Here is a 23024-nt window from a genome sequence, read left to right as displayed (position 1 = left end):
CCAGGTACTGTGTCAATGCTTGATAAACTGTGCGAATCAAATGAAAACGGCGGTGAATTTAATTATGTTGAAAGAAGTCCGCCTATAAAAAACAAATGGAATGGAAAGAAAACTAATCAATTAAAACAGGGATGTAATAAACGAGGAAGAAAATGAAAACTCAAATTAAATAAGTGATAGTAATAAATAAGGAGATCAATGCAAGAACATATGGAACAACGAGAAGAAAACTGGACAGAGGAAGAAGAAAAGATGTAAGCTATACAGTTACTTGAAGTAATTTTTCTCAGCTGCAAGATGAAGATAGAAAAGCCTAAGTTCCACCTTCATCCCATACTCAGTTTGAAATCCGGAGATCCTTTCATTCTTGGATTAAGGCTTACTGTGATATTCTCTTCGTTTTTTGTTTTTTTTTTTGAGGTAGGAGTACGTGAAAAACTGTAAGGCACTCATTTTCTACCTTTCTCCGAGTTTATTCCTCTGAAGCAACAGAGGAAGTAGTTACTTTGGGTACCATTTTGAATTTCGTGGCGCGCTAGCATTGGTCCAAGGGGCGGAGCTTGCCGCAGCCGGGTGTAAGTTTAGATACGAGTACTTTCTCAAAAGAGGATTCTGAAAACAACACAAAATTCCTGGATATACAAATGAGGCACGCCAAGCAGAACAATTACGAAGCAAAATCTGAAGAATTGCTGAAATATGCGAGAAAAAAAAAAGCTGAATTGCTGAAATACAAATGTACGAGGAATGAATAATTCGAAAGCCACTCAATGATTAAATACTTCATCGTCCAGTGCTCGCCAGCGTCTACGTTTGGCGCCCCGCCTCTCCGCACTTCGCGTCGAAATGATTGGTCATCGTGTGACCGGTGTGGTGGCGAATTCTAAGACATCGCCGGTTCAGAGGGTTGGCATGAGGAAATGGAACTGAAAGTGTATGAGTAGTTTTTTGGACATCTTTATGGTGCAACCTACGGACACTTTCACACTGCGTATCTAAACTTGATCCTAACTAAATCCACTTAGACGGCTGCGAGGCCTGTCGCGTAACTTGACGGTAGATCGCTTCTAGCTCTACCGTGCTTGGGGCTTTTTGGTGAAGGTAGGTGCCTTCGATCAACTAAAGCCATCTGTGCAAATTCGTGTCGTGTTGCAAGTGTTTGGAATTTGAATAATGAGAAGAGATCATGACCACTCCTGCTGTTTACTATCCTCTGTTCAGCACAGTTTCACTGACCTTTTGTTTCTAGTACTTCTTTCACTGTGAATATAAATTTGTACTCAACATCTACTAACGTTTATCTAATGTCTTGCACACAACATCGTTGGCTGAATTACTTTACTTAACCGGTGGGCTGATATTATCAGCCTGACGCGAATACCTGCATCTTTGCAAAGGCGTGTCGTCCTTGAACATAGCTCTGAGCAACCCTCTAGATCTTCTGCGAGAGTTTGCACAGAATCAATCCATTTGTCGCTATTCTATAACTTGCCAAACCTTACGTCTCGCCTGAACTTCCTATCCTCGCCGAGTGTCCTCAGGTCCTCTTTCACCACCTCAGTCCAGATCTTCCGTTTTAGGCCAGGTGGCCTCTTCCAGCTTGAACCCTGCAAACTCCTCAGAACTCGTTGAACAAGGCGGTCTGCTGATCTCCTTGTAATATGACTGAAAAAGCGAAGATGATTTTCTGTAGCCACTTTTGATGGCAGTGTCAGGGAAAATGTCGTTGGTCGGGGGAGGGGGCATTAGTGGCGCCCTTATTTCTCGAAGCTCTAACTTACTTTTTTCTCGTAGTAATTTATGTTTACGTGTCATAGATTCTCTAGGACTAATGCTTATGGCTGATTGATTTGATTATTTACTTCGAGAAATAAGTGCGCCACTGAGTGTCCCCCCCCCCCAATAACACTTTACCCGTGTCAGATGTTGGTACTTGTCGGGATGCAGCTGCTGACTACTGACATCAGGTGTTGTCAGAAGCAGTCCGCCAGCGAGACGGCAGTCTCGTCTCCTCGGCCACGCCACCCGGCTGGTGCGAGTCCCTCTTTCCTCCTCCCCACTTTTGATGTCTCAAACAAGTAACAATAAATATTTATAATATACGTTTGAACTCCCCGAATACTAATCGAGAATAGGAAGAGCTCCCTATTATCTTGATATGAAGGTCCCGGGTAGATTCAAAAAAGTTAAATTTTTTTTTTCTAAATGGGAACAAATTTTCAAAAACAAAATTTACCCTATTCATGCCTTCATCTATTTTACACTCTGCGACACTACAACGAACGACACGTATTTCCTTTAATTATTTTATAATAAAACATCAGATGTTATCAAAAAAAAAACGAAGTATATAAATGTATAGAAAAAAAATTACCTAGGAAAAAAAAGAATAAATAAACAGTCCATGCGAACAAGTTCGTGAACCCTGCGTTTTTTTACTAGTACTTTTTATTGCTGCCGTGAACGCTAACAACGTTAGATTGAGATGCTCTTTTTACAAAAGTTAATGTTCAATAGTTTTGCACAAGATTATTTGCTCCTTGCTGCGCTAAATTGCTACATAAATTGTTTACTCCTATTCCTACATAGCTTATAAGCCTAGTGCTACAACATATAACTGATTACATGTCTTGCACTGTAATCTCAGACATATATGTTAGTATTTGCACTATAATTATATTTATGTTCCTTCAAAATTCTTAAGCCTAGTGATATTTTATATATAACTGGTTGTTTAACTTGTTCGCAAAAGGCCGGCCAATCAAAATACGGTACCTGTAAATATCTCCGCACTTGAGCACTGCGAGAGCAATAAACAAGAGATTGAAGACGCATTAGAATCGGCTAATCTCTCCGCGCCAACCTTACACACTAGGTTGCTCCGCGAAAATCACACTTATTACAGTAGGCAAGGATATAAATCTAAAGGGTAGGTAGCAATAGTGCAGCAGCCTTCAATGTACAACAGAAGTACAACCAAAATTAATTCGTACGAACGTGCAGCTGCTCTTGTTTTGACCTTAGAAGCACCAGTAATTAATCAAACATGAGACAGCAACAGCCACTCAAGTTTCGTCTCCGCATCAGAATAGACGCTGCTGACCCAAATAGACGCGCGCGATAAATGATGTAACTACATGTAGGTACTTTCTCTTAAAGAGATAACTCACTACTTGATACACCACCGTACCTCCCAATATATACGATGCAAACAGCACACTATTTGTCAACAAATTTTATTCATCACACACATAGCAAATACAGAACGAAAAAAAGGGAATAAAAAGGAACAGGTTTTGATGCATCACAGCATGTCAAGTTGGGCACAGACAGCCCTTCTCATCCAGTTCTGCGCGTAGTCCTCGAACATTGGAGAACCCGCCGAATATTGCCGCTTTTATCGTACTTCTGAGGAACATCTTCCTCAGATCACTGGGCACGTCCGCCCTTTCACCATGGTTGGTTAGCCATAGTCCACCAAACGAGAGGGACACCTCAGCGATTTGTCTTCTTTTCTCTTTGCCCAACATTTATAATCCCCCAACTTTGTGTTAACTAGAACACCTGAAAACAAAACCCAATAACAACATATAATAAAAAAAAGGGGAACTCAAAATTAAACAGGAAAGCAAACAAACTCACAACTTTTCATAATCTCCTTGTCCTTTATTATCACTGTTACTTTAACAGTGCGATCCCTCTGAATTTCTATCATCGTTCTTTCCACCTCCTCTCTTACCAAATACGAGAGAACGGTTTCCTCCTTCATTATGGTCCAGTCGCTGACCCGACTGAACCTCACTTCTCTCGCTGCTAACGGCATAATTCGCCGTAGTGCATGTAGGTCGTCCGCTACACACATTAGCTGCTGAAAAAAAAAACAAGGAGAAAGAATTAACATATAAATAACTTTTATTTTGCTAACATCAACTCAACACTCCTAGAGCACGATTTTTTCTTTCCGATTCATTGAATAGGTCTTCGAACACTTTTCTTTCTTCTACCAACCTATCCCGCTCACTCCTCAACATTCGAAGCGGTGCTTCGAACGCTTCCTATTAAAAATAAAACGAAATATGCATCATTCCTACATTCACATATCTTGTTTTCTTTTACACAGTAACACTTAAAAAAAGAGTAGAAGATAATTAATATAAACCACTTCACTCACTTCTATGTCCCTTGCTATTGCACAGGACCACCCTATTGTTTCACCACTTCTGTTTGGTGCTGGAGACGACATTCTTTTTTTTGCTTCGGTTTGCAACAACAATCTGCAAAATTATTTTTACAGTATCACCATAATATGATTAAAATATGCGTGGCAAACATTCGATTTTTTTTATTTAAAAAAAAGAAAAAGAAGAGATAGCAATATACGTACGACCAACTCAGGTAGAGTTCATTAAAGTGACGTAAAACAAAGCACAAGTAAATTCGCATCTTCAATTGTTTTGGTTAAGAAAGGCTCCAATAAAGATCAATGGCGATTCGCAGTTGATTATCGTCAAATTAATGCCATAACTAAAAACGAAACCTATTGTATCCCACATATTCAGGATATGATTGATCTAGTTAGTGGGAAACAAATTTACAGCGCTCTAGATTTCAAGAGTGGATTCTTTCAAATTCCTCTTGAACGCAAACATAAAGAACGCACCGCGTTCTCATCATTTTAAGGCCTCTTTCAGTTTACAGTAATGGGCCAATGTTTAAAAGGTGCCCCAGGCACATTCCAAAGAGTTGCAAACAACCTCATCCGCGAATTGCGTGCGTGTTGTTTCGCATACATTGATGACATAATAATTGCTAGTCATTCAATACGTCCACATTTTTTTTTTTGATTCAGAAGAACATTTTCAACGCATTGCTAGCTTCGGAATGAAACTAACACCGGAAAAATGTTCTTTTTTCCAATCAGAAGTAAAATACCTTGGCGTGCTCATTAGCGAAAACGGCACTCGACCCAACCCAGAAAAAAGTTGCAAGCATCGTAAATATCCCGCGTCCAACAGACAATAAATCTGTCAAATCATTTTTAGACGCTGCATCCTATTTCCGCCTCTTTATTCCATGATTTTCCATTATCGCCACTCCACTCAACGACCTCTTAATCAAAAATGCTTCTTTCTCATGGACAGGTGAGCAGGAACAAGCGTTTTTGACCCTAAAAAATGCTTTAGTTGAAGCACCAGTTCTAGTACCACCTAAACTAGGACACCCATATCTCATTCATACCGACGCATCTACCATCGGTATAGGCGTATGTCTTTTGCAAGTTAGTCGCGACACTTGCAAAGAACACCCAATTGCATATTGCAGCCGCCCACTCATAAAATATGAGAAAAACTATGCAGTGATTGAACTTGAAGCACTAGCTATAGTATTCGCTCTCAAGCACTTTTACCCATACATAGCTGACGCAAAAATCACTCTAGTTACCGATCATGCTCCATAAAAATCCTTAATGCATCGATCAGACCTTGTAGGACGCCTTGCTAAATACCAAATAACAATGCAGGCGTACGATATTAAAATTGAATATCGTGCAGGAAAACACAACACTCTATGTGATTTTCTTAGCCGATATCCAGTAACACAAACGAATTCCGTGCAGCTGAATTCGTTCCCTTCCCTTGAGGAAATACAACAATCCCAAGCCCTTTCTAAATATAATGACTTAATTCAAATTCTCAAAGGAAGAACCCCCCCCCCCCCCCCAACAAATTTCAGAACAAATTGGATAAATATTCCCTTTTCAACAATTGCTTATATTACACATCCAATGCAACACCTCAACTAATCATTCCTGACCTAAATTTACAAACTAAAATCATTCATACTTTTCACGAAAATCAATTTATTGGATCCCATTTTGGAATTAGAAAAACGTATAAATCAATCTCAGCAAAATATTTTTGGCCACAAATGTGGAACTCAATCACCAAATTTGTACGTAGTTGTCCAATCTACCAGAAAATCAAAACCCCTTCAGGTCACATTATACGCGAATAATTAGGAACCTTCCCAATTCCTTTACGACCTTTCGAACGTATCCACACGGATATCATTGGACCTCTTTCTCAATGTATTAATGGAAACAGATTCATTTCTACAACAGTCTGGGCATTTAGCAAACTAGCAATCTGCACTCCAATTCCTAACCAAACAACAGATATTGTTGTGAAAGCACTAATCAACGATGTCATAGGCAAGCATGGAATTCCTAACGAAATAGTATCTGACCGTGGTTCTAATTATACAAGCGAGGTATTTTCACAGATTAACAAGATCTTAGGAATATCTAACAAATTAACAACAAGCGACAACCACAAAGCAAATGGGCAAGTCGAAAGAATGGTAAAAGTAATCACAGATTCTCTCACCGCATATTGTTCAGATGCTAAAGATCTGTGGTCAGACTTTCTCCAACCTATCGTCTTTGCTTATAACACCACCATAAATGACACTACAGGATACAGCCCATTTTTCGTTGCATATGGAAGACATCCAATCACTTGGAGTGATATCGTCCACCAACTGCCAACCACCATATCTTACGCCACCGATAGTTTTGCAGACCAATTCAGCACTGCCCTACAAACCACAATCATCGAAGTCGGAGACCAAATTGCCAAACAAACAGCAAAATATAAATCAGGTTACGACTTTCACAACAAAGTTTTCTTTAAGGACGTTTCCATTGGAGATCTTGTCCTACTACGTGACGATACCGTTTGTCCCAAATTCACCCACCAATGGAAAGGCCCTTTCAAAGTTGAACAAATTTCTCGTCCTAATGTCACCATCATCAATCTGATCGGTCGTCAGGAACGACAACTTGTTCATATTAATGGATTAAAAATTTATTTTCCTCGTTCTTCGTCCGCTAATGTTTCCACCTCTAAACAAATACTACATTCACCAACAAATATCCAAAAAGAAACATCAGATGACTCAAAATACAACTTACGACGATCACACCGTCTTCACTTGAAACGTAAACCTTTCAGCACTCACCCTTTCCAGCAAGAGAATTAAAAAAAAGCGACAACTACCATTAATAGTTGTTGAAAATTCTCTACCGTAAGTTTCACTTTCCTTCTGCATACCGCCGCTCCTATGCGTTGCACCTACCACATGATTTCTTTGAACAGGCGTTTCAAAGAAACTCAAAAAAAATCCTCTTAAAAACCAAGCACTCACACTTTCCAAATTACGCCCATATGTTGAACGCAACCTTGTGTGCTGTGCAATAATTCAACATATGACCTACTCGCTTGTATTTTATAAACATTACATAAGATTCTGTTGTACACGAAATTTCTTTTCGCCTACTTCATTGTCAAAATGTTAACATGATAAATTTATAACATTGTTATTCTATCAATCCCGAAAATTAGAATTGTACCTTCAAGAGATCATTTTATTACGACAGTATAATCGCACATTTTACTGTTGTGTATTTTGTTATTGAACTCACTTATGTAATAACGATCAACAGACGCCCACTCTACTTTCTTTTTGTTCTGTCTGACAACCTATACGAACGTACCAGAATACAGCCATTAGCCTCATCTCACATTTGAGAGTCGTCGCAAAGCCACTTCTCACATGTACACATCTCCTACTCTACTTTCTATTTGTTACAGCTCGAGGACGAGCTATCTCATTATTCTGCGGCAGGTGACAGTTGAAACTAACCCAAGTTCACTGGATCCTCCGCTTGGAGCTTGACAGTTCATTAGCTCATTTAAAGGCGGTGTTTACCTATGTCTTCTACGTCAAACACGACTATTTACGAAATGCCGTCATACAACTCATGAAACAACTACTTCTCTACATCGTTTCTTAGCGCTCGAGGACGAGCTTTCCGAAGGAATGGAGATGTCGGGATGCAGCTGCTGACTACTGACATACATCAGGTGTTGTCAGAGGCAGTCCGCCAGCGAGACGGCAGTCTCGTCTCCTCGGCCACCCCACCCGGCTGGTGCGAGTCCCTCTTTCCCGCTCCCCACTTTTGATGTCTCAAACATGTAACAATAAATATTTATAATATACGTTTGCACTCCCCGAATACCAATCGAGAATAGGAAGAGCTCCCTATTATCTTGATATACTTTCACGTGTCATACGCCGGTACACCATATCGATTTCCGCGTGAAGATCTTCATTGTGGCATGCCCAACGGCAAAAGTGGCTAAGTAACTAATCTAAGTTGCTTCCTTTTCCGTAGAATCAAGACTCTCCACCACCGCAGACGGTGCTGCCCAAGTCTCGGATCCGTACTTCATGAAAGGATGAATTGCGGATAAATAAGCTCGCAGCTTGACTTCGTTGGTAATGGGGGTCGACCACAGACATTTCGTTAAAGGCACTTATCAGGACGTAGACGTAGTCCATAGGCTGCAACTAGCTTCGCTACAAAGTTGACGACATAAAGGCTCGTACTATTTCCTGCGAATATAACAACATCGTCGACGTACTCGAAATCTGTTAAAGGACACCCTGATAGTGTTAAGACGATGTCGGCAGCACACTGATCTTCTTCAAATGATCTCATCGATGGCGAAGTTGAATAGGACGTGTCCTGTCAATGCCCCTTGTCTTACTCAAACGGTGTCCGGCTGGTGTTCGAACTGCACCAGTTGTTTGTTGTTATAGATTGTTCTTCAACTAAACGTGGGAATGTTTCTGGTACTCCATCGGCGTGAAGCGCTTTGGAGGGGTCGTTAGGTACCCGCAGCCGAATAAGTGCCTGCAGAAGAGGCTGTCGCTAGGCCGAAGCAGGCATATGTTAGGCTAGCTGTGATCACTAAGCTACGCCCATCCATCTCCACGTCACTGAGGTCATGTACCGTGTTTGCATTGCAGTAGTTTAATAGAGTTGACTTCTAGGAAGGTGCAAAGAACAAAAAAGCAACAGGGTAGTAACGTAAAAAGAAAAAAAAATGTAGAAAATGAAAATGCTAAAAATGAAGCAAAAAAGTAGATTTTTTATGGAAGAATAAAACAACATCAGAAACATAAATGAAGCTGAATATGTTCAAAAATAAATGTTAAAAGTGTATAAACGAGACGCTGGTCGTTGGAAGATGTAGATTAGTGTATATATTTGTTTTTATACAGAATGTTCAATGCTCGTAAAATACTGCAATAATTTGCAAAAGTTTAGATTTGCTTGCTTTACACAATAAAACACTATTATTTTCTATTTCTGCCAATTCGTGTGCAATCGTTAGATGTATCTCTATGTGCGAACGATCGATACTCCGCACAGAAGAAATACCAGTGATATCGTGCCCCTGCGGACATGTTTCGCACCTCATTAGACGGTGAGGGTCGAAGATAGACGATGTGATGAGTGCGGCGTAGGGCAAACGCAGTGCAATGCTCTGCTGACGCTATTAACTGTTACGCAAAGCAATTAACGATCGTTGTTGCCAGTCGTTTCTCCTAAGGATAGGTTGTCGCGGAGGCTGCGGGTACCCTAACGATACGCACCCAGCGCTTTGAGAAGATGGCATCGATGAGGAAAGCCGAAAGCGGATTAAAGGTCCAGAAAGGCTAATTGTATTGGCTTCTTTATTGCTTAGATTGTTACAACCTCATTTTCGTTATCAGGAACGAACAGCAATGTACATAGTCAACGTTAGTGTTTCGTTTAAAGCAATGCGGAAAGATCAATTAAAAGTGAATAATAGCGCTTGCAGTAAAAGGTTCTACTTATTACAAAGTAAGAAATTGAATAAGGAACCACATGAGATGTCAAAGTATTAGTTACGGACAGGTTTACATTCACTTTCATAGTGAATCCATATTCCACACCCTTATATGTTGGTGCTTAATATTATTGCCATCTATGAAAGTCTAGATAGAAATAATCCAGATGAAAAATAATCACTGTTATTGGAATATAACCATGGAACATCTGAAAAGGAAACTACCTACGCTCAAAGAGAATCCAGCCGTGTTTACATGCCAGTGATATGGATCCATATAGTTGAACACATCGCTTTGATCTGTGGATTGCCACCATGGATTCCGCAACAGAAACATGAAATCCAGTTAGTCTTCTGTCTTCCTTTAACATAATCGCTTTCAATATCGTTACCTTCCTTCGCTATCACTTTTTTTACGTTGATCGTTGGATAACGATTCTACAATAATAAGAATATTCTGAGACTTATGCCGCTTTCTATTATAAGATAAATTAACATGATAAGTAACAACGCCGAAGCCTATCAAACATTCCGATTCCTCACTTACACCCTCTTCACAGCTTTCTGCAGAAATATTGATGTCTTTTTTACACCTCCCTGTCAAATATTATCCTGTTGCAACAGTAACTGTATAGATTCTGAATCTTATAATGACTTTATCTCCATTTTACGTGAACTGATTGGTTGTAGCAGAACGCATCTACTTTTGTACGACTAAGGTGCTCATAAAGTCTTCGCTCAAAAACGTTTAGAATAGGACCATTGAAACTTACTGAAATTTACAAGACTGAGTGAAACTTGAAAATAATTTGCTTTGCTTCAAGCTGCTATAGGTTTTCTTCCAATTTTTCAATTTTCCTCCAAGATTGGAATAAGATGATTTAGGATGTCCTTGGTGGAGAACGTACTTTGTTTAATGTGTCTGAAGGAGATGCTGAACAAGAATCTCTACTTCAACTTAACAAAAATGCATAACTTTTCCATAGAGGACTGTGTTGTGTTGCACTCTCGTGATCTTATACAGTGTTCACGCTGCAATTCCTACCTTCCCGATCATGGTGGGTTAGCTACTCGTTGTTCTAAAAGCCGAGTTTGAGGTATTCGTATAACATTTCATCATATACGGAAATCCTCGCAAGAAAAATACTGACTAAGACGACATATGCAAGAAATTTCAAGCTACGTTTTAAAGCCGTGCACGCAAAGATAAACGGGTTGCCATGTATAGCATGAAATTCAGCGCTGTTAAAATAGACAATACACAAGCTTAGTGCAGGGTAATATTTCATTGTTGTTTTGTTTTGTTGAATTTATTTTGTTTTGCATCTTATATTTTTAGGATAATGAAATTCTCAAAAATAATCTAAGATGTTCTGTTGCAGAATTTACCTTCAGTCATATTCTGAAGCAAATGAAGGAAGGTAACATTCCAAGCTTATCGAAGCTAGATTGCAACAAAAAGCTGATCTATGGTGAATATAACTCCTACCAGCAATCATTTTAGGCTTTTTTTTATAAGCTTGTTTAGGAATATAAAAACAAGTTACGGCCCAGTTGCCGCAATGATGATGACATGACGTCTCTGAAGAAGAGGGCTGGAGAGAGGAATCTGAATAATCTGGATCTGAATACATGTGGTTCTGAGAATACTTGTACTAAATTTAGCCCATGATAGAAGTGGTAGAGGACTTTTGAAGGGTGAGTTGCAACAACCCTAAAGCTATTCAGGTGTGAGGACTTCACGTAGAGAAAAACTATTCACATAGAGAAATATAAGGGTCTCAAACGGTACATTCAATGCTCCTCGGGCTCTCATGGTAGCAGATAAAAAGGAGCGCGGATTTCCTGCTGGTAAATTATTCGATACTTTTTTTTTGTCCAATCAACTACTCTATTTAGCGTCTGTCTTGTGCAGCACCACAACCAAAATTCTTTTTTTTCCGAAAATAAGGTGTCTTCTACCAGAATGCAATCCAAAAGTCTTCTTATCTGATGGAGCAGTAACATTTTTCAATGGATACAAGGCTGTATTTCTGACTCCAGAGCTTTCTTGCTGTTCTGGAAGCTTGAACGAGATAGGCAAAAAATGTTTTGCTGTGTTTCCTCTGATCTGAATTTTTACAAGTTTCAGGTTGACATTTGAACTGTTCGTGAACTTTTGAAAATATCAGATGAAGCATCGTTCCATAATCGCCTACCGGAGATCCTCAGTTACCTATTTAATCAAGGAAAGGAGCCTTTCATTTCGAGCGAGCACTTTTCTACTCCTACCATTACCCTTTCAATTGAGCTTTCTATAACGCTGCGTTTTCCTATTGCGTGTGGAACGCCCAAATTTCCGATGCGTAGGCAGGAAGGACGGTGGTGTTACACAGGTTAGCACGGAATCGGTGTTCTTAGTCCTCTTCACTACATCCGCGATACTCTTATATGCTCCCCGTGCCCCTGTATGGATGGGTCATTCGTGTATATCCTTTCCGATGAGCCTGAAATGGAGATCATAAACCCATCCATTCAAATTTCCAGTCAATTTCGACCAGCATTAGTTCTGCGTGATTGATCCTCAATGTTATCAGTACGATATCATCAGTGAAACGAATATGGAGTAACTCCTAGTCGTCAACGTAAAATGAGGGAATATGGGTCGTGGAGTTGCTACATAAGTCACGAAGTATCTTTTTTTATGAAGCATGAACGCCTCGGTTGTCTAAGGCTTCCATGACCGCTTCCGACTTGACTGAATCGAAGACCTTCCTTAAGCCATTAAAGGTAAGACACAGCGGGATCGTGTACTCTCGCGATACTTCGGTGAGTTTTGAAATGCTGTGAATGTAGTCAATTGTGCTGAATCCCTTTCGAAACCCTGCTTGTTCGTATGGCTGTCCTTCATTCAAGACCTTTTCAATCCTATTAAGGATCACTCTAGTAAAGAGCTTGTAGATGACGGACAGTATGCAGATTGGGCGATAGTTGCCGATGTCATGTGGATCTCCCTTCTTGTACAACAACACAGTCTTACTGGTCTTCCACTGTTGAGGAACCTTGCATTATGAGGGACTGAGTGAAGTTCGACTCCTCACCGATATGATAGCATGTCGTACTCTGGAATGATATGTCTGTCTTCCCCCAGATGGGAGAGTGAAGAGGCAAGTGAACAAAGTTTACGAAAAGATCTGAGTAGAAGTCGTGAATGACCTTCACTATCCTCTTTCTAGATGGTGTGTTTGTTACATCTAGGTTCCGGAGAGCTCTAGAGTTTTAGCTCTAGAGTCTGGGACCTTGCTTTGTGAACGTGACAGCTTTCTCCCTCTCTGTGAGAAGGAAAATCCCTTTCAAATAAGATTATGATCTGATCCTGTATGGAACTTTGGGGTAACAGTAACATCCGTCAAGCAAAAGTTTTTACTGACAATGACGTAGTCAGTTTCTTAACGATGTCCGCTACCGAGTGATCCTTACGTCCAGTCTAGAGAGTAGGGCCTCTGGAATTGCGATGGTTCCTATGGGAGAACCATCGCAATTCCAGAGGCCCTACTCTCTAGGGCTTAGTCGTCATGATGAACTCGAAAAACCCATCGCTTTGCTCGTCCCCTTCTTCGTCATCATTTGATGTTGGAGCGTAAGCGACTAAGATAGTCAGAGCTGCTGTTGATCCACATCTCATCCGCAGACGGCCGATTAAGGTCGCAAGTTCTTCGAAAGATTAAGCATTTAGCGTTGAATTCGTATTGACGATGACGCCAACTCCACCAACTCCGCCACTGCCACATGCTCCTAGAAACAGTTCTTCTCAAATGTCATACATGGCGCTAAATTGGTGGCGTCGTCTCGTTCGGTCATTCTAATGAAATCGCACTTAATTTTCCCAGCTTGCATAATTAGATATTCAATGACTGCTTGCGATGCAAGTGAACTTGCGTTGTAAGTACAGATTGTCATCCTACTCGTTTTCCATTTCGGTACCCTAGATGACTCATGGGACCCCGTCTTTCCTGACGTTACAGTAACAGGCGTTCCTCCGGAATCAGGAGACCCGTTTTTATTACTGCATCTTGCATATAACTTTAAAACCTGTAGGCAGGTTGCTGGCTTCTAACCCCATGAGTTTTGGGAGAACGTTGCGTTCTCCCGGAGTGGACAAGTGGGACTCCAAACCGTCTCTCTTACACGTCCCCACCACTTGGTTGGAGCGCGGACTAGGAGGAAACTTTGCACCGCAGATTCTGTCACAAAGGCATAAAAATGCTGCGAGGGAAACGCTTCTGGTTCTACTGCCACGGAAGAAGTTTGCCTTTGCATCTGCCAGAACAAAATCCACGTATAATTCTTTATGGGCCGCCCGCAGCATTGCCGATTTCAACTAGGAAAAGCGTCTGAGAAGGAAGTTGCGTCATAAAAATGTGGAAAAAGTGTCTGGTGTTAATCAATCCGCGTGGGATGCGCCCACATTTACTTCAATTCAGAATCGTTTGAGGTTTACGAACGTGTAACTGGCCTATGCAATGACTTGCGGAGGCTAGCCGATGTGTCAAGTCAATGTTTTTCTCCTCCCGGACAAGTCTGGTACCAATTTATCGACCCCAGAGTGATGAATGGTTTGGTGAGCACTGGAGCGGATTCGAACCTCCGATCGATCGTGCAGGAAGTGGAACCACTAACCGCTACACTACAAGTTGTGTCATCAGTTGCAAAAATGCTGTGAAAATGAATGGACGTAAGCAGCGAAGAAGTTTGAAAAAGAATAGAAGGAAAAGAATGCGAGAAAGCTTCCGCTTTACTAGGACAGCATGGGAGGAAAGATGTTAGCCACTCCTCAACACTGCTAATGGAGTGGGTGAAGCACTGAAGCAACAGCACCAGTTTGGAGCAACCTTGCTGAACTGGTAAGCACCATCAGTTACTGCACTCGTTCAAGGAACGACATACGGGGACAACAAAGGACCACCGACTGAGTCGGAGGTGCTGGTCTGTATCCAAAAGATGACCAGTGAAAATGATGGAATTGGCGCATAAATGCTGAAATCCTTCCTCTAGGATCTGTGAAATGACAGAGATCATAACTGCAATTTTTACTTAAGAAAGGATGACTACTCCGTGAAGACACGCTATCATAATTCTTCTCCACAAAGAGTTATCCGTCACGGAATACAACAACTACCGAGGAATATCTTGGCTGCGTCTAATATACAAGACCTTGGAGCGGATCATTTCGGATCAGTTTATGAGACATCGCGAAGATAAAACTCGTAAACAAGCTAGATATCGTTCCCATCGATCCGCGTTTGACCAAAGTGTTCATCATTAGGACAGTGATCAAAGCGTGGCAGCGGTTCTCGATGTCAATGCATCCAGGATTTCTGGATTTGTTTTGATCTCTCTTCACCGAAGCCTCCTTTTTAACAGTCTTTGCGTCAGTGAAATACCAGCAAACTTCGTTTGCTTACTGGATGCAATGAATCAACTAACAACTGCCGCAGTTCGAACATCAGTTGGATGATCAACACCGTTTGAAGTGGTAAGTAGAGTAAAACAAGGACTCGTCCTGTTCAACTTCGAAATCTATGACAATATGCAATGAACGGTCGACTCGTGTCTTGCTGATATCGTCTTAGCATTTTCAGATCCCCTTTCGGCCGACCTCAAGAGCGCCGACGATGTGTTATATCAAAAGCGGTACGAAACTGAATCATGTTGTCAACCTTGTATCAAAGCCTCTGAAGACACCAAAAGGCCCAAAACTTCAGACAAATAAATGTTACATCAAAAAACCTCTCAGACTCACTAAGAAAAATATTGAGAAAAGTATGTCAAGGTTTCAAGACACGAGCAAGTTAGTGGTGATACATTAGATTCCTATCTTACTTTTCTTACTGGTTAACGCAGTTCTTTTTATTCGATTAAAGATGCAGGTTCTCATCTCCAGCTGACTGGTTTCCACTCAGTAAATTGGTGATTTCATAGTTAGTCAACTAGAAGCACTTTCATCAGGTGGAAAAGTTCTGTGGCGCTGACACTAAGCAAGCCATACGATGCAAAGAGTGTCAGTCGAACAAGTTTGGGTACGAAATTGAAAACTGGCTCGTCGAGTTAATCTCACTTCGACTTTATACATTGTTCACAGCACTCTTTCTGTTATTTTATATGAACGGCTTTCTTGACTCTCGCAAACTCGGGGAGAACAGTTTTAGGGATTTTTCACATTCTACTCCTTGTCAATATTTTCTATTGTGAGAATTCCAATTGCATGGGCTTCTCTCAGTTCGGCTCATCTTGCAAAGAAGTCAGTCCCCGACTATCGTTCTGAAGACTCAGCGAAAATTTCTGGAAAATACTGAGTTCAGACACTTGCAGGTGTGCCATAAAACAGAAAAAAAAAACAAGATGGAACAGAGCTCACTAGAATTTCGCCTGAATTTTACACAACAAGACTGGCCCTTCAAAGCATGAGGAGTTGTGGGTTGGCAGGTCATTCTCTTGCTACAGAAGGTGAGAAATCCTCACACGAGATCTTTTTCCCAGACCCAGAACGCTGCGGTAGATAAACGGATACCAGAGTTTGGATGACCAACTTAACCTCGAACGAAGGAATCCGTCAGAGACCCAGGGCGAACGGGTGGGGGACCTCAAGGGCAAGGGCTCACCAACTTTGCTGTCCTTGAATGGCTTTCCACCACCAGGAGAGAATAAGGACCAACTTTAGGGACGAATTTGAAAAGGAGCATATCAAGGCAGAATTCCAGCTAGCTAGTGTCATAATGAACAACAGAAAAAGAGGAACTAAAACTGTGAGCTAAAAACACATACCAACCTATTGCTTATTGTGGTCATTTGTTAGAGGAGGAACTTGCTTCACGTCTCTAAAACAATGAGATTTTAGGCCTCTCTCATACCTAGAATAGGTAAGACATTTAATTTGGATAGTCTGCTTTTGAATATCTTCGAGTTTTGACTGGACATAATTTCAGCTGGAAGTAGATTAATCCAACGCGCAACACTGCAGAAAAAGGAGTTAACATAGTTGAGAAGAGTTTTCGTCTGAGTTTAGAGTAGTGCAAATTGAAGCTTCCTGTTCTCCCGCTTGTTGGTCGGAAAATCCAATACTTGCTTGCCTTTATTTCCATTCGTAAGATCCGAAACCCCAAAACTAAATCGTTGGCTATTCGTCTGTACTTCAAGCTCTTTCATTTTAGCGCGTTAAGTCGAATTTCATAGGAAGGAAGTATGTCAGGGTAACTCGGATCGGGAAAGCATCTATAATAAACCAGCCTAGTGAAAATTTGTTGTACTTGCCCTAACTTTTTGATATCCTTTTTCAAGAATGGACTCCAGACTGGCGGCGACTATTCTAGATGTGGCGAAATGTATGTTTTGTAAAGAAATATTAGTAAATCAGGGTTCTTAACGTGCGCGTTCCTCATTGATATAAAAATAGACGACAGCGCTTTTTTAGTGACTAAGTCAAAATGAGTGGAGAAGTCGAACGATTTATCAATTATTACCCCAAGGTTTCGAACATGCTCTTGCTATTGAATAGTTGTTGGATTGCAAAAGTAGGGAAGCTGAGGAGCCTCGCCGAAATGCAACGCTTCTGTTCTGGAAATATTTGAAGGTAGATCCCATTTTCTTGACCATGACCATTCGTTGGTGCTAGGGAAACCGTGTTGTGGGCGAAAGTTTGCTCATTAGGTTGATAAAAATAGGAAAAATATTTCCACGAACATTTGAACTTTCATGTCAGGATAGGTTTTCAAATAGCTGGGAAAGTAAGCAGTGTACGCAAGGAAAAGGAGCGGCGAGAGTGCACTGTCTTGCGGAACGCCGGTTTGCAATGCATAACGCTTGGAGCAACTGTTATGGACCTCTAGTCGAATGTCATCTCTTGATGATAGCCACTCGCTTAATTTTCGTTGATTATGTTTTCCAAAACTTTGCTTGCGGAGAATACAATACTGATGGGCTGAAAGTTTGAAAGAGCGTTTTTTGGGTATTGCGGTAATATGTGCCTCTTTCCAAATGTTAGGAACTTCACTGAAGATAAGCGACGCATTAAAAACATGAGCAAGAGGAAGACACAAAACATCTGCACATTTTTGGTAAACTATCTGAGGAATACCAATGTAAGGACACGAAAACGAAGGATTAACGTTTGAGAACGGTAAGGACTCCATATAGATAGATGACAAAGTCGAAGGGCCTTTGAGAAACCTGAATGGCAGAGGAATTAGTAGTTGGCAATGGAAGATTATGACAGCTTTCATTCATTTTAAATGCGTAGTTAGAAGCAAAGAATTCACCAATTGCGTTAGTTTTTTCGAGATAGGTTTCGATTAAAATCTCATTGTCAGTCCTCAACACAGGCAGTTTTTGTGCTTGTTTGATTCTTTAAGCGAAAAAGTTATGAAATTTTTTCATACATGTTTTCGACAAACGTCCCCCCCCCCCCCCCCCCCCCCCCCCCCTTTCTTTTTTTTTTTTTTGTTTGGGGCGCGGGCGTTTTTTTTTTTTTTTTTTTTCCTTCCCTCCCTTCCCCGCCTCGTTTTTTTTTCTTTTCGGGGGGGGCCCGCAGGGTTTTTTTTTTTTTTTTTTTGTTTTTTTGGTATTTTTTTTTCCCTTTTGGGGTGGTTTTTTTTTTTTTGGTTTTTTTTTTTTGTTCCCTGCCCCCTCCGCTCTCGGTTCTGGTTTTTTTTTTTTTTTTCCCTCCTTTTCCCTCCCCCCCCTTTTTTTTTTTTTTTTGTCGCCGGCGGCGGCTTTTCTTTTTTTTTTTTTTTGTTGGGGGAGGAGTTTTTCCCCCCCCCCCCCCCCTTTGGGGGGGGGTTTCCCCTTTCCCCTTTTTTTTTTTTGGTGTTTTTTTCGCCCCCCCGGTTTTTTTCCTTTTTTCGAAATCCCCCCTTTTCCCGGGTTTGGGGTAAAGGGGGGGGGGGGGGGGGGGGTGAAGGGGGGGGGCGGGGGCCGGGTGTTCCTGGTCTTCTTCACTACATCCTCGATGCTCTTGTACGAGTCGCTCACGATATGCAAGGTATTTTTTTCTTGCGATAATCATGATCAGCACAAATTTTTCTATAGAGAGCGTTGTTCAAAGGGTTATCAAGTTGGTAGAAGAGTCGATTTTTTTGATTGATTAGATTGCAAGGGATAAGTAAGTACACAATTCATGTTAAACTTCAGCGGGACAAACTTGGCTAAACTATCGTACATCACTAGGCAGAAACGGCGATACATTTCTGCAACCGACTGATTGTTATCGAAAACTTCCAGCCAGTCCACACGAGCGAGAAATTTGCACAACTCGGAATAGTTTATACGACTGAAATCTGGCAAGGGCAGATAGAGGGGTTTGTCGGGATTAAAGTCGAACTTGAAAGAAACAACATTATGATCGGAATTGGCAAAGGGAGGCAGAATTTCGATATCACTGATACTAGATCCGGAAAAATGAACGAGGTCGAGAATGGAACGTAAATGAGTGGCAGCATGAATGTTTTGAGCTAGATCACAACTTTCCAATAACGTTTTGAAGCATTCAGTGATGGAATTACTATGTTTATTCATGTCAACATTAAAGTCATCCACAATTATGATTTTAGGAGACGAAAGGCAGATTTCAAAAATTGCATCAAACACGGTATCATCATCAGTCTTAGCAGAATCTGGGGGTAGATACGTAACCACATATTTGAGAGAATGGGGTGTGAAAGAAGAGAGGAGTTCAAGACACAACATATCAGCAGCCATTTGACGATTGAGTGGAACGAGAACCGCGTGAAAGTTGTCGCTAACTAAGCAGCACACACCTCCTCCTATTTGATGCGGCCTGTCTGAGCGAAACACAAAGTATGGTAAGTCGGCTATCAGTTCAGAATCGGAAATTATAGAGCTAAGCCATGTTTCAGTTACAGCTTATACATTAGGTTAGTGCAGACGAAGAAAAGAGTGAAAAAGGTGCAATTTGTTCACTATGCTGCGTGTGTTAAAGGCATCGCTCCACGAATCATAGGTGGTAATTATTTCAGGTGGAGTATTCTTATAAGGGACAGTAGATTATGGAGAGGAGGGTGATTCCGTCCATTTCTTCCTAATTGCCGTAAAAAACGGTCCGGGAGATACGGCTTCAAGCGTTCGGCGCACTATTTTCCACAGGGAGTTCGACTGGAGCGCGCCAGCCTTGTGTGGCGCAGCATCTTCCGGGCCGTTTTTACGGCAATTAGGAATAAATGAACGGAATCACCCTCCTCTCCATAATCTACTGTCCCTTACAAGAATACTCCACCTGAAATCTGCGACACCTCAGATTCGTGGGGTGATGCCTTTAAACAAAATACATGTTGTCTTAAAGAGAAGTCCACGCTGGATAATAAGTTTTTCGTCATTGCTTTGCGGGGAAGTTCGATGATGTGAGTGAGTGCATCTTTGTAAACCATTCACTCACGCGTATATGACCGTTCATTTCTCAGGCGAGCCTCGTGCCTTAACTCACAATCCCGTTTTCGTTCTGCCGTGGTCATGCCTTCACGTACAAATATGTTCGAAAGGTTTGTGCGGCGTAGGAGGTGCACTCTTGACAGAACCTTTGCCCAGTGGGAACGAGAAGGGAGTACAACTCTAACAAGACATGCCTTTTTACCGTTGAACTTTCCCAACTTATAAGCTATTTCGGGCAGACAGTAAACTTCAAGCGCATCAAAGACATTAGCCACTTTTTCTTCGGGGTCTCTCTGTCTTTCTATCAAAAATTTATCGGCACTCAATTCCGCTAAACCAGTTATCACAATACTGCGACCCTTCTTTTCAGCTTTAACTCCATCAGCCACTTCTTGTGTGATTTTTGTTTTCAAAGCACAAGTTCAAGAACCATCTTCTCAATGACAGGATCGGTGTTTCTTTCCAAAATTTTGTAGATGATTTCAGCACAAGAGAACGATCCGATGTCAATCTCACCATTTTTGGCATGAGAAACGGTTTGAGATGTGCTGATAGGTTCTTTCGTTTTGTGGGAAAAATTACGAAGGGTGCGCTGAATAGATCTAGGCATGTTATCAATAATCAATACAGACCATTTGCAACAGAGAAAAACGGAAAACTGAGTTCGAGAAAAACAAAAGGGAAAAAAGAAGTCAGAATACAGAGAACTGGATAAGCAGCCGCACGCGGTGAGTGTACGCAGATTTTTATGTGAACTGCATTTTTAACAGGGCTAATACCAACCTTTCACAACTGTTTGTAAAAGGAAATGCAGTGAGGCGAGCAGATTGGGAAGTCTGAGAGTGGGGACGATCAGATTAGTGTGCATATGATTATTTACTGCTATAAATAAGTAGTCGGCGGCTTCTGCAGAGGTCAGTCACGTTATCCTGTTCTTCACGGACAGTGTTTTATACAAAACAGTCCACCAGCACAAAAAGAATGTACGGCCCTAGGATATGCACGAAAATTCTTGAAAATTTATTCCGATCTCCTCGAAATTCGGCCGGTTATATTGGGACTGCTATAAACTTCTCTGAGAACGTTTATATGAAACCTTCTTTGGTCGATCACCTCTGGGAATCTTTTCAACAGTTTTCTACTTCTCGAAACTTTGACAAGTTCTAGTAACACTACTTGGATAAATATTATAACGAAATCCGAAAAAACGGCTTTGATAATCAGCTTCTGCACATTTGCAGCAACTTTTGGTTCTTTCCAATATCTAAACAACCAAATTTGTTGAGAAAGTGTGGAATACAACGAAATAGCAAAAAAAGAAGGCAAAAGTTACGCAACAAAAAAAATTAACCAAAAGATAACGAGAAATCGGATCAAAAGCTGGAATGGAAAAAAAATTGCCGAACTTTTGCCTGCCGGTGCATATATGAAGCCATCTTTCTATATGGAAGCAGATGTGAGACTGGTGGAATATAGTGCTAGGAGATTCTACTGCGACTAGGTGGTCGATGATTCGAAATCGGCCAACCAAGAATTGTATCCCTCTGAGGCCAATAAGAGGTACCAGACTTTTCTGGTAGAATGAAAACCTCCTACCTAACACGCTTGGTTTGCCCCAGTAAGTCATCGTTTTGACTTCACATGCCTCCACAAGCCTGAAACGATTCTGAGTTGAGGTCGAATATGTTAGCGCATTCCAAGCGGACTGAATAAGTCCACGTACGTTAGCAAGTGTTATTTACCTTTACCTAGATCTTCCTAACTTTTTTTACTAGCTCAGTGCTCAAACATACTGAAGAGAGCATGCATGTTGCTCTATTTCTGCCTTCATTCAGGACTGAGAGATTGGTTAAAACAGTTCACTAAACTCTACGCACTTTCTGTGCGATACGGTAAATGAACTTTCTGTGTGGTAATGAAGGGAGTTTAGTAATCGTTGGATAAATTGATGGCGAAAGCAGAAATCATGCTCTGATAGATCCACTAAGACTTGCAACCAGTTTACAAATTTTGGTAATGCTTTTAAACGGTAAGCGTTTCTGTCTAGTTTTCGCTCCTCTGTCGAATTCTGCCTGCTGATAATGTGTGGAAACGTAGGGCCCCCAAACATTTCCTATGATAGGTTAACGTTCCATAAGGGTTTTTTATGCCATCTAGTTTTTCTTCAAATCCAACATCCTTTTTTAACAGCATTTAAAGTGGATATATGTACCTTATAAGTAAGAGATAAATGTGGATATTGGTTCCCAAGAGAGCTCGAAAATGTCTGATTTTGAAGCAACGACACTGCTTACTCTTCCCTGTAGTTGATGTTGCTGTTGTATGGAACCTGATTCTTAATAATAAACAATAATCCAGGAATTATTTATTTATTATTAAGAGTTTCATTTTTCTTGATTTATAAATTCAAGAAATTCCATGCAGAAGTATACCATCAGTCTTGTAGGTCTTAACAATAAATTGCTCTATGTGAGGCAAACTTTTAACCCATCTAGAAATAGATGACTCGTATACAACACAACTCTTAATTCCACTGTAGCGCAGTCGGTAAGAGGTTGCGCTGTCTGCACGATCGACGGTTCGAATCCGCCATAGTGCAAACCAGGCTTTTCATCCCTCCGGGGGTTGATAAATTGGTGCCAGACTTGTCTGGGAGGATAAAAACACTGACATGATACATTGGCCAGCCCACGTAAGTAGAGACTAGTTACGCGTTCGCAAACCTCAAACGATTGTGAATTGAGGTGAACGCTGTGCCGCATCCCATTGATCAACGTGAGACACTTTATCCTTTATTCTTTGTCTCGCTCAATCTCGGATTGAAAGAAGTATTTCGGACTGTCTTAACATGTTTGAACTTTCATGTTGTTTTTTAGTATTGCC

General features: G+C 41.0%; 2 protein-coding genes across 4 annotated transcripts; both read right to left on the bottom strand.

Annotated features, from left to right (window-relative positions):
- Positions 1-1557: 1557 nt before the first annotated feature.
- Positions 1558-6849, bottom strand: RB195_024683 (uncharacterized protein; the record flags this gene model as incomplete). 3 transcript variants are annotated; one of them, XM_064212549.1, is made up of 5 exons in its annotated part: positions 3464-3564; positions 3643-3868; positions 4172-4274; positions 6434-6597; positions 6757-6849. In XM_064212549.1, the coding sequence occupies 5 exons, from the start codon at positions 6847-6849 to the stop codon at positions 3464-3466; spliced, it is 687 nt and encodes a 228-aa protein (XP_064068430.1). The 3 variants fall into 3 exon arrangements, with proteins under 3 accessions (XP_064068432.1, XP_064068430.1, XP_064068431.1); XM_064212551.1 differs by lacking the exons at positions 4172-4274; positions 6434-6597; positions 6757-6849 and adding an exon at positions 1558-1665 and having other exon boundaries at positions 3479-3564; positions 3643-3862; XM_064212550.1 differs by lacking the exons at positions 3464-3564; positions 3643-3868; positions 4172-4274 and having other exon boundaries at positions 6418-6597.
- Positions 6850-18806: 11957 nt separating this feature from the next.
- RB195_024682 (uncharacterized protein) lies at positions 18807-19454 on the bottom strand (the record flags this gene model as incomplete). The annotated part of the gene is made up of 1 exon (XM_064212548.1): positions 18807-19454. The coding sequence occupies one exon, from the start codon at positions 19452-19454 to the stop codon at positions 18807-18809; it is 648 nt and encodes a 215-aa protein (XP_064068429.1).
- Positions 19455-23024: the final 3570 nt, after the last annotated feature.

The sequence above is a fragment of the Necator americanus genome, chromosome X (assembly GCF_031761385.1).
Source record: "Necator americanus strain Aroian chromosome X, whole genome shotgun sequence".
Taxonomy (NCBI): domain Eukaryota; kingdom Metazoa; phylum Nematoda; class Chromadorea; order Rhabditida; family Ancylostomatidae; genus Necator; species Necator americanus.
The sequence above is the reverse complement of the archived record's forward strand: the minus strand, read 5'-3'. Positions and strand labels throughout refer to the sequence as shown.